We start from the raw sequence: 14,039 nt of genomic DNA on the forward strand, positions 1-14,039 counted from the left end.
AGTAGCGGTGGGTCTACGGCCACAATGTCGGCCCACCAATAGGAGTTGTATGATGGATGATTGTCTCTGTGATATTAATCTAGGGTTGCTACTACCTGTGATATGTTATTTTGCTAGTTTGATATGATGCTATGTGTTATGTGGTAGTAGTAGGGGGTGAAATAGTCCCCAGTACCCGGTCGAGAGGACCAAAGGGGAGACCAGCACCGAGAAACGCTAGTCAGTATCCGGTCGAGAGGACCGAAGGGGAGGCAAGCTCCCAGATATACTGGTCAGTATTCGGTTGAGAGGACCGAAGGGGAGGCCAGCTCCCAGATATACTAGACAGTATCCGGTCGAGAGGACCGAAAGGGTAGGTCGGGCACACAGATATGCCTGACAATATATGTATGTTATGTGATTGTATGGTATGTGGTACGTTGGGGGAACTCACTATGCTTCGTGCTTATAGTTTTCAGTTTTGGTTTCAGGTACCTCTTCTTCGAAGGGGAAGGAGCTGGCGCAGTAGCGGCCAATCACACACGTGCCTTGTATTCCGCACTATGAGATCCTCCTGGGAATTTGTACTATGACATTATTATGTTTTTATAAAATGTTTTTCAAGACACGCGATAACTTTTATGAAATGATATGATTGGTGAACTTTTATTTCTAATGTTTGCTAAGTATATGTTTTAAAAATGAAAATTTTGGCTCATATTTTTGGGACGTTACAGGTTGAATCAACCTTATTTCCTATTCTTTTTTTATGAAGGTCGTAGGGCATATACATTTATTCGATTGTCTATTTTAACTTAAGTAGATACGACCGACATTCATGAGGTAATTTTCAGTATCAGGAGAGATCTTTTAACACATGTGGAAATGGAATCCTATGGGAGCTTAGGACATGTTTGAATGTTCTATTATGTGCGGCAGCCAATGTGTGTGACTATAAGGAAGTGACTTAGGATATTTGAAATGATTCTTGAGAGAAGTATGAATAGATGTGGAAGGTAGTATGGTCCCATACTACTGAAAGCACATGACCCATAGTCGAATCATGGAAAGTCAAAGAGATTCTAAGGATCTTGTAGTATGAGTGTTTTAAATAGTGTGTTGTGACCTTCTGTTGTGTTATTTTGAGAATGGTGATGACCTAATGTGTGAGACTGTAAGGAAGTGACTTACGTGAGTTGATTTCCAGTGAGGTATTTTCAGTCCTTCAAGACAACATTCCTGACATGTTTGGTATGGTTAAGGGGGGATTGATTGATATGATAAATGAGCATATGTGGATTCTCCGAGCGAAGCTGTCAACTGGTCAGTTTGGGGAACACACTCTCACCTTCTAAAATTTTTATGCTTGTGGAGCTCCCGAGTTCTTCAAGAAGAAGGAACCCATTGACAACATGCACTTGAATGTGAATATGGAGTATGCTTTTCAGTCTAGTTTCTACCCTTAGGGGTCGAATACTAGATTTGCTACATGTTTGATGAAAGATGGAGCTCGTGACTGGTGGGAAGGGTGGGCCATACTCTGGGAGTAGAGGTCATCGAGGTGATGATCTGGTAGGACTTTAGCATATAGTCCAGGGCAAAGTTTGTTCTTATTATTGAGGTTCAGTTGTTGGCTAGAGATTTCCAGAATCTCTTGCAGACAACGATGGATATGGTAGAGATCACTACCAGATTTAGAGAGAGGGTTTTGCTAGTTTTGTAGTATGTTTCAAATGAAAAGATTAAGAAGACGATGTATCATGACATGTTGAGGGAACATATCTGGGATTTCGTCAACATATCCAGTTATGATACCTTGGAGAGCATGATTGACAGAGCCCGGGAGCAGGAGATTGAGTTGGAGCTTTAGAAGAAGTGGAAGGCACCTCACGTTCAGACTGCAGTAGTTGTTGGATTAGGTGTCTAAGCCCATAACTATAATTGGTATGTACTTAACTCGATAGTAGCATTGTCCTTTTGGGTTGCCTTCACCGGAGCAATTTGATAGGATGGATATTTGAGAAAGAGGTTATTTGTGATATATTAATATATTATATGAATAATATATTAATTGAGAAATCATATTATTTAATTGGTATTGATCAAAAATTAATTTGGAACTAATTTAGTGATCAAAAGAGACTGATTAAATTTACAAGGATTGATTAGTTAAATCAGTAATATTTATAGTTTAAGCTAGTGATCCATGTTGATTAGGGATGGACTAAATCTAAGTGAGAGTCCATGAAGAGTTAGTCTAAAGGGCCTATCATATGGATCATTGGAATACTTAAACGCTTAAGTAAAGTAGGGTTTTATGTAAGAAACCCTAAGGATTCCACACTATAAATTGAACCCCTAGCTTCCCAAAATCGGCTAATCTATTCCAAGGTGAAACCCTAGCCAATTTTGGTGCTTCCTAACCTCTCTCTCACAAGCCACCTCTTGCTTTTGATATTTGTGACTCATTTGAGGTATCACATTTGAGGTACTAAGCTCTTGAAAGTCCAAGAACTACAAGCTACAAAAAAGAGGTATTCATCTAACCTATTTTTTGTTGTGAATCTCAACACTGCATGCTAGTTAGGGTTCATGCTTTGGATAAATAAAAATTGCATGTATAACTTGAGAAAACCTAGATCCAAAGCATTAGGGTTGTATGTGCGCCATAGGATTGTTATAGTGCTCAAAACTCATCAGTAGTATCAAATCCTAGGGTGTTTTCTGTTATATTCATGCAGTTGTATTGTTTTCAAAGCTAGAAAATTTTCATTTTTGGCCTCTGACTGCTAGACTCGACGAGTCCTATGAAGGAACTCAAGGAGTAGAGCCAACTCAACGAGTTCATTGCCTGACTCGACGAGTTGGATAATCTGTTTGCATAATTTTTGAGTTTTTGGCCAGATTTGGATTAGGATCATTACCACAAAACTATTTTGACTCATAAAATTCGATTTTACTAATAAGGTAATGATTATACTCATCCAATTGAATGATGATTGTCAAATTTTAAGATAATTACTTGATTTTGTGTAAAACTAATTATTTATAGAATTGGATTTGAATCATATTACTATATGAAATTAGATTAGGTCAATTTTGTGATATAGTTAATTATATGATTAATTTAATAGTTTTCAAATTGATCAAAGAGTTTTGAAAAGTTTCAAAATATTCCCTCAAGTTTTGGAATTTAAAAGTTGATTAAAAGGTTTTAATTTTGAAATATTTAAATTCTAAACCCTAGAGCTTTAAAAGTGTAAAATTCAACCCTTTATACTATTATAATATTAAAAGCTTAATAGTTATATATATATATATATATATATATATATATATATATATATATATATATATATATATACATATATAATTATATATATATATATATATATATATAACCGTCAATCTTACCGTTAGTTGGCCTCATTCACGAAGCTGGTCTATAAGGAGGGTATAAGCGTCGTTAGCCGAACGAGTAGGATAAGACATTAATTCTCATTAAAAAGTATAATGATAATTATAGAAGTAACTAAATGTTTTACATAAATTCTCAATCGTAATTACTTTAGGAAAAATGTGAAAATGGTGTTATTCCATGAAATTACACTTTGTACCTTCCTAAGCCGTTAGTGGAGTGTGTATGGTTAACCGACACACTAATATGGACTAACAAGGGTGGAAAAGGGTAGCTCGAGAATTTTCATAGATCAATGGAGCGTGTGTTGTAACGCCCGTGTTTCTAGGCTAGGCATTAATGATGATGTAATAGTCTGGGTTAACATTTGTAACTCGTTTTGAAATAATAAGAATGTATTATTTGAGTATTATGTGTTTATTGATTTATTGTGTGATTTAAATGAATTAAAGATAAAAATACGCGAGAAACAAAATATTAGATAAACCCAATATCTATTCATGAAGTTGTAGTGGTCGTGGCAAGGTTTCTGAAAATATAAAGAATGCCGAAATTCGAGTTATAATGAAGAAGTTATGACCCGTTAAAGTTTTGCGACAGAAATGGTACAACACTGCGTGATGTAAATAGTGTATTTACGATAAAGCGATATTTAGCCTTAGTGATTTAAACGGAAGTCGTAGAATACGTTAAACTGTGAACGTGCATAGAAAGAATGTCGAAATCTGACTTCGTATGAGGAAGTTATGATTTTTCGAAGTTTCGACTTAGCAGTATGCAACCCGAAGTTCGAATATGAGATCGAGTGGTTTCTAGCCAGAACAATCTAAACGAGAATCGAAGATCTCGTCGATAGTAGTCCAACGGTAAAAAGACAGACGAAAACGGACGTCGGATGAAGAAGTTATGAATTTCTAACAGAGTTTTCCTATCCCGGCCTGTAAAAATAATATAATAGAAATAAATTCAAAATTAGCTGGCGGAGTCTAAATGAGAGTTGTAGAGCATAATCTCACCTACGTGTGGATATAAAGAACGTTGAAAACCGATCGTATGCGAGAGTTATGATTTTCTGAAGTTCGAGGCATGCATCCTAAAGAGGGAACGCCCCGCGTTCAATTGGCAAACGCCCTGCGTTCAGTGCTTGGCTCCGGATTAGCCACGTTGATGCTGACTCAACGAATAAGGGATAGGATCGGAACCCCGCTCCTATGCGCCGCGTTCGAAGGGAATGCTAGTGTTCAGGGAATGCCTACGTTCCTTTGGGGAACGCCATGTATTCGAGACCAACTTCAACCCTATAAATAGATCACAAAGCCAGCCAAATTTGGTTGCTCAATCTCATCTCTCTCACTCCTTATTATCTCGATTTATGTGCAAATTATACTCCCGAAGCCCCGGTATCATCCCGAATCCCCGAAGATCCGGAGAAACAAAGTTCCCGACCCGAAACTTTGCACGCGAGAAGCCCGGTTTTTGTGAAGATCTCCTAGTTTGACCGAAGAATACTGCTTTTTGAGTCGTAGTGTTGTCCGATAATCATCTTATCAAGTGAGTGTATATTCCTTTTCTTCTAACACATGGATACGAAGTATTCTCTACAAAGTACGTGTTATGTGTTTGTATATTATTTGCTTATTTAAAATAATTGTTGAATGAATGATTTACACTGGTTTTACGTTGTATATAAATGTATATATTTTTATCTACTAATATGTTGGGTAGAACATGGGTAGGCAGTTGTTGTGTGATGGAATAAAATGATGAGAGGCCTCGTTGTTGTTGTTGTTGATCTAGTCATCTAGCGGAGTATGGATGACGACCACAGACTGTTTCTAGACAGCCCAGTGGAACGCTGACAGGTTCATAACATGTAGGTGTTGTGAACGATGTGTTCACCGGTGTACTATCCCCTCATGGTTACCTTTAGGACATCTATTTTTGAGGAAACCCCTTTGCAGTAATGTCCATCCCGATGAAAAATCCTAGATTAGGTCCCTTGTGATAGTTGTTGTTTTAGGGACGTAAAGTGAGGATAACGGGAATGGGTAATCGGGTTATTATTGGTTGGTGAAAATTAAATATAATTATTTATTGTGGGTTGAAAACCCTATATGCTCACCAGGCTCCCAAGCCTGACCCACTCAGTTTTTTTGTATTACAGGAAGTGGCGCGAGAGCATAAGTTGGATAAATTTGTGAAGATATTTTGTTTATAGGCCAGTAGTTGTATATAACTGTTGTAAGGATTATAATGTGTCGTTTATGCTTTTGATCTATATCGGAACATGACATCCCGACTTTTGTTATATATGAACATACATTTCTTTAAGGAATGCTTTGATAAATTTTATTTATCATATTTTGTTTTGGGAACAAATTCTGTAACTCTTTTAACTCAAAGGATTACTCTGAAAATTATTTTAAAAACATAAATTAAATCTGCCTTTTCTGGCCGTGATTTTGGGGGTGTTGTGACAACTGTAAATTTCTAGTCAAGTCAAAGTCAAATAAAGTCAACAAGTCAAACCGGTCAACTCATTTAACCCTTGTATATTAGGGTTTACATTGTGTTTACTATAGTACAACACACTATCTTTATGCAAAGTATCACTTCGAGTGTTCACGTGTTCAGAAAATCTAAACCCTAATCGGGGTAAGTGATGGAACGACTCGATAAAAGGTTAATTCATACCCCTCTGGGGCGTATAACATTCATAACGAGGCTTAACGGTGTTTACAAACCTTGCGTTGGGAAGTTGATGTCACAACTGACATTTTAGCTAGGAAATTATATTCCTGTGTAACCATTCAATTATTATAAAACTTATATTCTAAGTAAATCTCACTCAATGCACCTTTAGATTCACCATTCATGTTCATCAAAGAGTCTGAAGCCCTAAGATCCATGGTTTAAGTCCATGGTGGACTAGGAGTTCCTTATTGGGCCTAATGGACCAATAAGTACCCAATTCAACCTCATTGGACTTAGAAGCCCTAATTGGATCCTAATTGGACCCAATTCATAAATCTAAAACATTTTGGACCACTTGGGTCAAGAATGACTCATTCTAACCCTAATGGGCCTTATTGAGCCATAACTAATCCAATTAACCTTAGTGAGCCATAAGCCCATTCCTATACTCTAATTGGGCCGTGAATGCTTCGAAGAGCCCAATAGGCCAAAAATTTAATGTTTAGGATCCAAATATCCTAGCTAAAGTTAATGGGCCCAATCTTCTCCAATTCTTCTTCTTGGCCCAAAAATATCGGCCCATGTATAAAAAAACGAAAAAAAAAGAGAAGATTTAAGGCGGGGATTGCCTTTGGAGTGCCACCTCCATAATATCCAACATATTATCAAGGTGAATACCTCCCATGCATCCATGCTTGTCACCTCACCTCTCTCTCTCTCTCTCTCTCTCTCCCCTCTCTTCTTTTTCTTCTCGGCCGAATGCAACTCACACACACCCACACTACACCAATTCTCTCCATTCTCTCAAGGATCATCCATCTTCTTCCTCCAAAATTCTCAAGATTTTGCTTAGGTTTCAAGATAATTTTCACAAGATAATCATCATTTTTGGTAAGCCTTTATACATACAAGCTTTATAATTCCATCTTCATGATAAATCACTTTTTAAACAAAGTTTTTGGTGATCATACTCCTAGAAACCTTCTTAAGTTCGAGATCTACTCAAGGGAGTTGCTAGGGCTGAAAATCACTTCATCTTTCCACTTCTTCTTCCAAAAACCGAAACATCAAGCAAAGGTGAGTTCATACCCCCTTGTTTTCGGTTTTCATAAGATTTTTGGGGGAGAATACAAGTAAAATGTGTAGATCTATGTGTTATATGCATGTTTTGTGTGAATACTTGTTTTATTTGGTAATAATGGGTTAGATCCTAGAAAATTTCGAAATTTAAGTATTATCTAGCAAGGATCTATGAACTATTACATTATACATATCATATTACCAAGCCAAAGAAGAACACATGTTTAAGATACAAAAGAATTCAACAAAAATCTTGTTAAGGGTCAAAATTGTCAAGAAAACCAAAGATAACGGTAAAAAAGCGAAAATTGTGTTTTAAAATGGGCCAAACAGGTCCTATATGTATAAAAAGATATTTTTATGCTAAACATACTTTTACAAGGGTCAAAAATGCAAATTTAAGCTTATTGGGCCAAACTTTTGGGCCTCACGGCTTTTTGGCCCAATTTGCAAAAATCATGAACTTTTAAGGTTTAAAATGTTATTTGGCCAAAGTTGGAGTCATGAATGTAAATAAACCAAATTTGGAGGTGAAAATAACATTTATTTTCAAAATGGACCAAAAATGTAAAACTTTCCAAAATTGGGCCGAAAATGTAAACTTTTACAAACAAAGGGCTAAAAATGCACTATATTATGCAAAACAATGTTCTAAATGCGAAAATATAACTTTTTGGGCTAAAACCATAAGTTTTTAGACATTTGGGACAACGCTGCAACTTTTTATAACTTATGGACTAAAATGTCATTTTTACAAAACTTTGGGCCTTAACTAAAAATTTGAGAATTATTGGGTAAAAAATTCATTTTTACAAAAAGAAAACTCTTAACGTCAATCTAGTAAACCCTTAGCTAAAACAAACCACGAAACAAAAACGAACGAACAAATGATGTCGATAATCAATTATTGGGCTTAGTATTCACGATATCTGGCGACCAACTAAGTGTATATTGAACCTAATGTGTTCCATGACTTGTTTAGTGGGCCTTGCGACCCCACTTACATGTTAATTTGAGCCTAAATTATGGACTATATGTTTATTGGGCTTTTCTGGCCCATATACATGTCTATTGGGCCCAAGTTACCTTCTTACATGTTATTGGGCCTTCGTGGTCCATTTACATGGTAATTGGGCTTAGAATGGAATCCATGTGCTTGTGATCAAAACTATACCGTTGCGTAATAATTTAACGTCTTATACTTATATAAAAATGTACCTTTTGAATCCAAAACCTACAACATATGTGTAAACATTAAACATAGTTCAAAAAAGGAGTTGAGAATCTAGTGAGACATGTCGGTTGGCACCACTGAGTGTACAATCATAGCTTGTAGTTATAATCAGAGTTTCCTGGATTGAAAGTGGGATTTTGTGTATAGATCTATACGGGGTGACCCCCCACGCCTTAGCTGCTCGCTACAGCTAGACTAGGCCAGTCTAGGGCGACAACATCCTTAGCAAGACCGACATTTGGAAAAATACCAAGACGGGCGCCCTAGTCATTATCATGCACGATTATAACGGCTCATATAGGGATTTGATACCAAAAGATTAACCTTTTGAAGATAAATTCTTTAATTGGGTCAATGCAAAACGACTTATCTAGCGATACAAAAATCTACACGATGTATTAAAACAGAAAATATCGGATTTTCTGGGGAGATTATTCATATACACTTATCATTTATTCAAAATACAATGTACCTAAACTTCACTCATACAAGTTTTTAACTATTAAATTCACACATGCATTTATACTTGATTTTCACATCATTTTTTTGACATGTTACAGAAAATATCTGATTTTCTGGGTTTTTATGAAAGATACAAAGACTTTTGCTCAAATATACTTACGAACTCACAAACATTATATATGTTGACCGTTTTCAAAATAACTTGTATTCTCAGGTAATCGTTAAGCTGGAAGATATGCAAGTGTGTTTGGTTTTGTTTATGTAACACCACTTATCGTACTTTGAACAATTAGAATTTATGTATTTTAACAATGTACTTGATGTGAACAATGTTGGTTGTATTATGTAATGTTGGTGATGAATGTGTTATGTTTCATGTATATTAATTGTTATGATTACTCAATTGTTAGTCACACGAGCCTCCGGACGTTTGCGCCATCTAGTTCGGGGGTGTGACAGGTTGGTATCAGAGCAATGTATATAGTGAACTAGCATATCTAACCATACATGATATGCAACTATAAACACAATGGGACCAAATAACTCTGAACAAAACAAAACTTCACACTTATGTGCGTATATTAGGATAATAACCTAACAATATTTAATAGAAGCTTCTGGAGGAAATTGAACACTATGATTAACCCTGTGCAATTATATAGTCATACTAAGGATAAATATAGTCTGATCAACTATATTTATTCAGAATATGACCAACATGTGTCCAGGAGTAATCGTAGCGGGAAATGAATCCAACAACCTACCCCACTCTCCAATAACTCTAGGGATCCAAACACAAACAATTAAAAATACTATGATAGTAATTAAAATATGACTTATATATGCACTCTTATGTAGTTCGTATGGCTGGTTTCCACCACCCTGGAGATCCCTACTTTCCTAATCAGGGAAATAACGGATTGCTAGAGGAATCCAACAAGGACCCTAGAGAGGAACCTGAAGAGGACCTAGAAGAGGACCCTGAGGAAGAGGAAGAAGAAATTGAAGAGGAACCTGCGGAACCCGTGGCAGATGATGGTGAAGAAGAGTCTGGTGACGACATCGATGATGATTCGGACGCAGAGTCCGAAGTCATCAACCCACCATACCCAGTGAGGGTACCGGCTCACTGAATGGGTCCAAGTGGCCCTATACCTCCCTGGGGTATCGACATTTGGAGGTGGAGCAGGCAACAGGGACAGCGCCCCCCGTTTGGACCGGCTGATCGAGCACTTCCAGTCGTGGTGATACGATTGTGGGATATTGGCGATCTAGCTCAGAGCACTGTCGATCAGATGCACCTGATGCGGACTAGGGTTGAGCATGCGGAGCAGGAAATGCGAGATGTTATCCGAGAGTTCCACATGAAGTAGGTAACGTGGGAGACTCGACTCCGAGATGTGGAGCGACAGGTGGATCGCCTTCAGGGAGCATCCACTTCCTCAACACCACCCCCCGGCACATCCCATGATGACTAGGACTAGCCATATCTATCATTAGTATGATGCTTATGTGATCTATGATATGTACTATCAACTATATGTTTAAGTGATTACACTTCTCATAGGGTCGTTATGTTGCCGGATTTTATATTTCCATGTACTGTATGCCTTCTGGAAAATTTTCATGTATCAAAACCATTAGTATTAATGAAAACGCTTATTGTTTTATCATGATATTGTTATCTGCTATGTGTTTTACTTCCTTGTTTTATGTCAAAGTGTGAAATTACTTAAGTACATGTCATACCCCTAGACTATAAGATCATAACTCGCAAAAACCATAGGTACTTAACATCTTTCCGTTCCATGACATAAAGATGCCTCAAAGACCCAACCGTGGAAACAACACAACACCAACCCCGCCGGAAATAAACTCGGTTGCATTCCAGGCAGTAGTGTCCGCTGCAGTCACTGCAGCACTTGCGCAGATTCGCAATGGAAACAACGGAGAAGGCAACGGGCAGTGTAACGCTCGTGTTTCTAGGCTAGGCATTAATATTGACATAACGGTCTAGGTTAACCTTTGTAACTCATTTAGAAGAAATGAAAAGGAATTATGTGAATTTTATGAGAATCATGTGTTTGATGCTTAATTATTAGGATTTAATCAATTAAGAATAAAAATAAGCGTCAAAAATTAAATTTTTGATAAAGCTGATATCTATTAAGAAACTTGCAGTGGGCGTGACAAGGATTACAGATATATAAAGAATGTCGAAATCCGAGTTATAACGAAGAAGTTATGACCTGTCGAAGTTTCGTGACAAGCCGGCTCAGTGCCGAATGTCATAAAAAGTGAGTTTTTGATAAACCACTTTTAGCCTTAGTAATCTAAACGAAACTCGTAGTGCTCGTTAAACCGAGAGTATGTATAAAAATAACGCCCAAATCTGACTTCGTATGAGGATGTTATGATTTTTCGAAGTTTCAGCTTAGCAGTAGACAACTAAACACTCGAATTTTAGATCGAGTGATTTTTAGCAAAGACAACCTAAACGAGAATCGAAGGTCTCGTCATTAGCTTTACAACGGTAAAAAGTCTGACGAAAACGGACATCGAATGAAGAAGTTATGATTTTTTAACGGATTTCCTGTCCCGGTCTGTTAAAAATAATAATATAAAAATTAAACTCAAAATTAGCCGACGAAGTCTAAACGAAAGTTGTAAAGCATAATTTTACCTACGCGTGCATATAAAGAACGTCAAAAATGAAGCTCGTATGCAAAAGTTATGGATTTTAGAAGTTTTTGCACAAAAACCGAGAAAATTCGCATAGTCACGTTTTTGCCACGTCACCCTCGCTCAAAACGCGCCACGTGTCTGAAATCTGCTGAGTCATCCGAGTTGCTGAGTCATCTGAAGGGGTCCACTAGGAGTCCGACGCGTGTCCCATTCCTCGTGTCCGCGTCTCGCAGGAGGAGCCACGTCCGAAGCCTCGGACTAGACCGCGGTCCAATCAGGAGGCGACAGCGAGCCCCTCGCATGCGCAGATCACGTGCGAGCCACCTGCTCACCCTCGCCCAGCTACTGCCGCGTGGCCTTCGCTCCTGATGCTACCTACCCTCGCATGTTGACTCCTCTCCTCCTTAAGCCGACTTGGGAACCCTATAAATAGAAGGGTATGCAAGCCTTCTCGGTAACTTTTGGAGTTTTGTCACTGTTAGCCCCTTTCTTTATATTTTCTTCATTTTAACATTCCCCAAAGCCCCGATATCGATTATAACCCCCGGAATACGCCACGAAGTGCCCGTGAAGCCCGGAAAATTTATCTTTTTAGTTTCAAAACCCGACCCTCGCAGAGCCCGGTTTCTCAATAAAACTCCTGGTTTTATTAGAAATGATCGTTTTAGGAAACGAATTGTTGCCCGATTTTCATTAAATCGGGTGAGTGTAGTTACTTTCACCTAACACATAGATATGAAGTATTTTACGTAAAATACGTGTTGTGTGAATATATATTGTTTGTTTATTTGAGATGGTTGTTAACGGAATGATTTATACAGGTTTTTAAATAATTTAAACTGTATATGTATTTTTATCTACGAAAAATGTTGGGTAAAACATGTGTAACGCCCGCGTTTCTAGGCAAGGCATTTTCGTTGATGTAATAGTCTAGGTTAACCCTTGTAACTTTTTTTTGAAGTATTAATGATGAAATATTTGAGTATTATGTGTATTTGTGTGCTTATTACTTAATTATAAAGATATAATTAATAAAGGATAAAAATAAACGTCAAAATTAAAGTGTGAGATAAGCCCGATATCTTTACATAAAGTTGTAATGGTTGAAACAAGGATTCTGGAGATATAAAGAACGCCGAAATCCAAGTTATAACGAAGAAGTTATGACTTGTCAAAGTTTCGTGACAGAACCGGCCCGACGCTTAATGACGTAAAAATATGAATTTAAGATAGAGCGATATCTAGCCTTATTGATCTAAACGAAAGTCGTAGGGTTCATTAAACCGAGAGCGTGCATAAAAAGAATGCCCAAATCTGACTTCGTATGAGGAAGTTATGATTTTCCGAAGTTTTGACTTAGCAGTATGCAGCCCGAAACCTCGATTTGAGATTGAATGATTTTTATCCGAAACAATCTAAATGATAATCGAAGATCTCATCGATAGTAGTGAAACGATAAAAAGATAGGCGAAAACGGACTTCGGATGAAGAAGTTATGATTTTCTAACGGAGTTTTCCTGTCCCGGCCTATTAAAAATAATATTTTAATAATATATTAAAATTAAAAGTCAAAATTAGCCAATGGAGTCTAAACGAGAGTTGTAGAGCATAATCTCACCTACGCGTGGATATAAAGAACGTCAAAAATGGAGCTCGTATGCGAAAGTTATGAATTTATGAAGTTCGGGGTGCGAAACCCAAGTTGGTGTCAGAACTCACGAGGTGAGAATTGAAATACTCACGAGGTGAGTAGTTGACGGACATATTCTAGGGCAAGTGGCCATGACGAACGCAATGACGTGTCGAGCTCACGAGGTGAGAATTAAAAACTCACGAGATGAAAAAAAACTCACGAGATGAGAAAAACTCACGAGGTGAGCCCGAAATTTTTGCCCTATAAATAGAATTCAAGGGGCAGCCGATTTTGGTTGCTCCATCTCTTCTCGCCCACTCCCGATACTCTCTCTAAGCCCTATTTTAACCCCCCGAAGCCCCAGTGTTCATCCTGAGACCCGAAGCAAGTACCGAAGCTCGAAGATCCCGCGAAGAAAAGAGTTTCCGAGCCATTACTCTGACCGCGAGAAGCCCGGTGTGAGAAGTGATCTCGATTTCACCGAAGAATACTACTTCTACAAGCCATAGTGCTCTCTGATCATCTTATGATCAAGTGAGTGTGTGGTTACTTTCTCCTAATACAGAAATACGAAGTATTTACTATGAAATGCGTGTTATGTGTTTATATATTGGTGTTGATTTGAAGGGGGTACATAATCTCTTTCAAATGCACGATTTTATACAAGTATCGATTTAACGTACTAAGTATATGTGTTATGTGAGTGTATCAATGTTATCTTCTAATCTCATAGATATGATTTATTCTCTATGAAATACATGTTATGTTTATGTGCCTCATCTTTTATCTGGAATGTGTTTTGAATGAACATATTATACAGGTTTTAAACTATGTATAAAAATCTATATTTTATC

At 37.5% G+C, this 14,039-nt stretch overlaps 1 protein-coding gene across 1 annotated transcript in view; it reads left to right on the forward strand.

The window, feature by feature from the left end:
* Positions 1 to 10,000, forward strand: part of LOC128127409 (uncharacterized) — a 28,609-nt gene extending 18,609 nt beyond the window's left edge. Inside the window, exon 2 of the mRNA XM_052765894.1 lies at positions 9,726 to 10,000. Within this exon, the coding sequence (XP_052621854.1) occupies positions 9,726 to 10,000 (275 nt within the window). The remainder of the gene's footprint in view (positions 1 to 9,725) is intronic.
* The last annotated feature ends 4,039 nt before the right edge of the window (positions 10,001 to 14,039 follow it).

Source organism: Lactuca sativa, chromosome 7 (genome assembly GCF_002870075.4).
Source record: "Lactuca sativa cultivar Salinas chromosome 7, Lsat_Salinas_v11, whole genome shotgun sequence".
NCBI classification, from domain to species: Eukaryota; Viridiplantae; Streptophyta; class Magnoliopsida; order Asterales; family Asteraceae; genus Lactuca; species Lactuca sativa.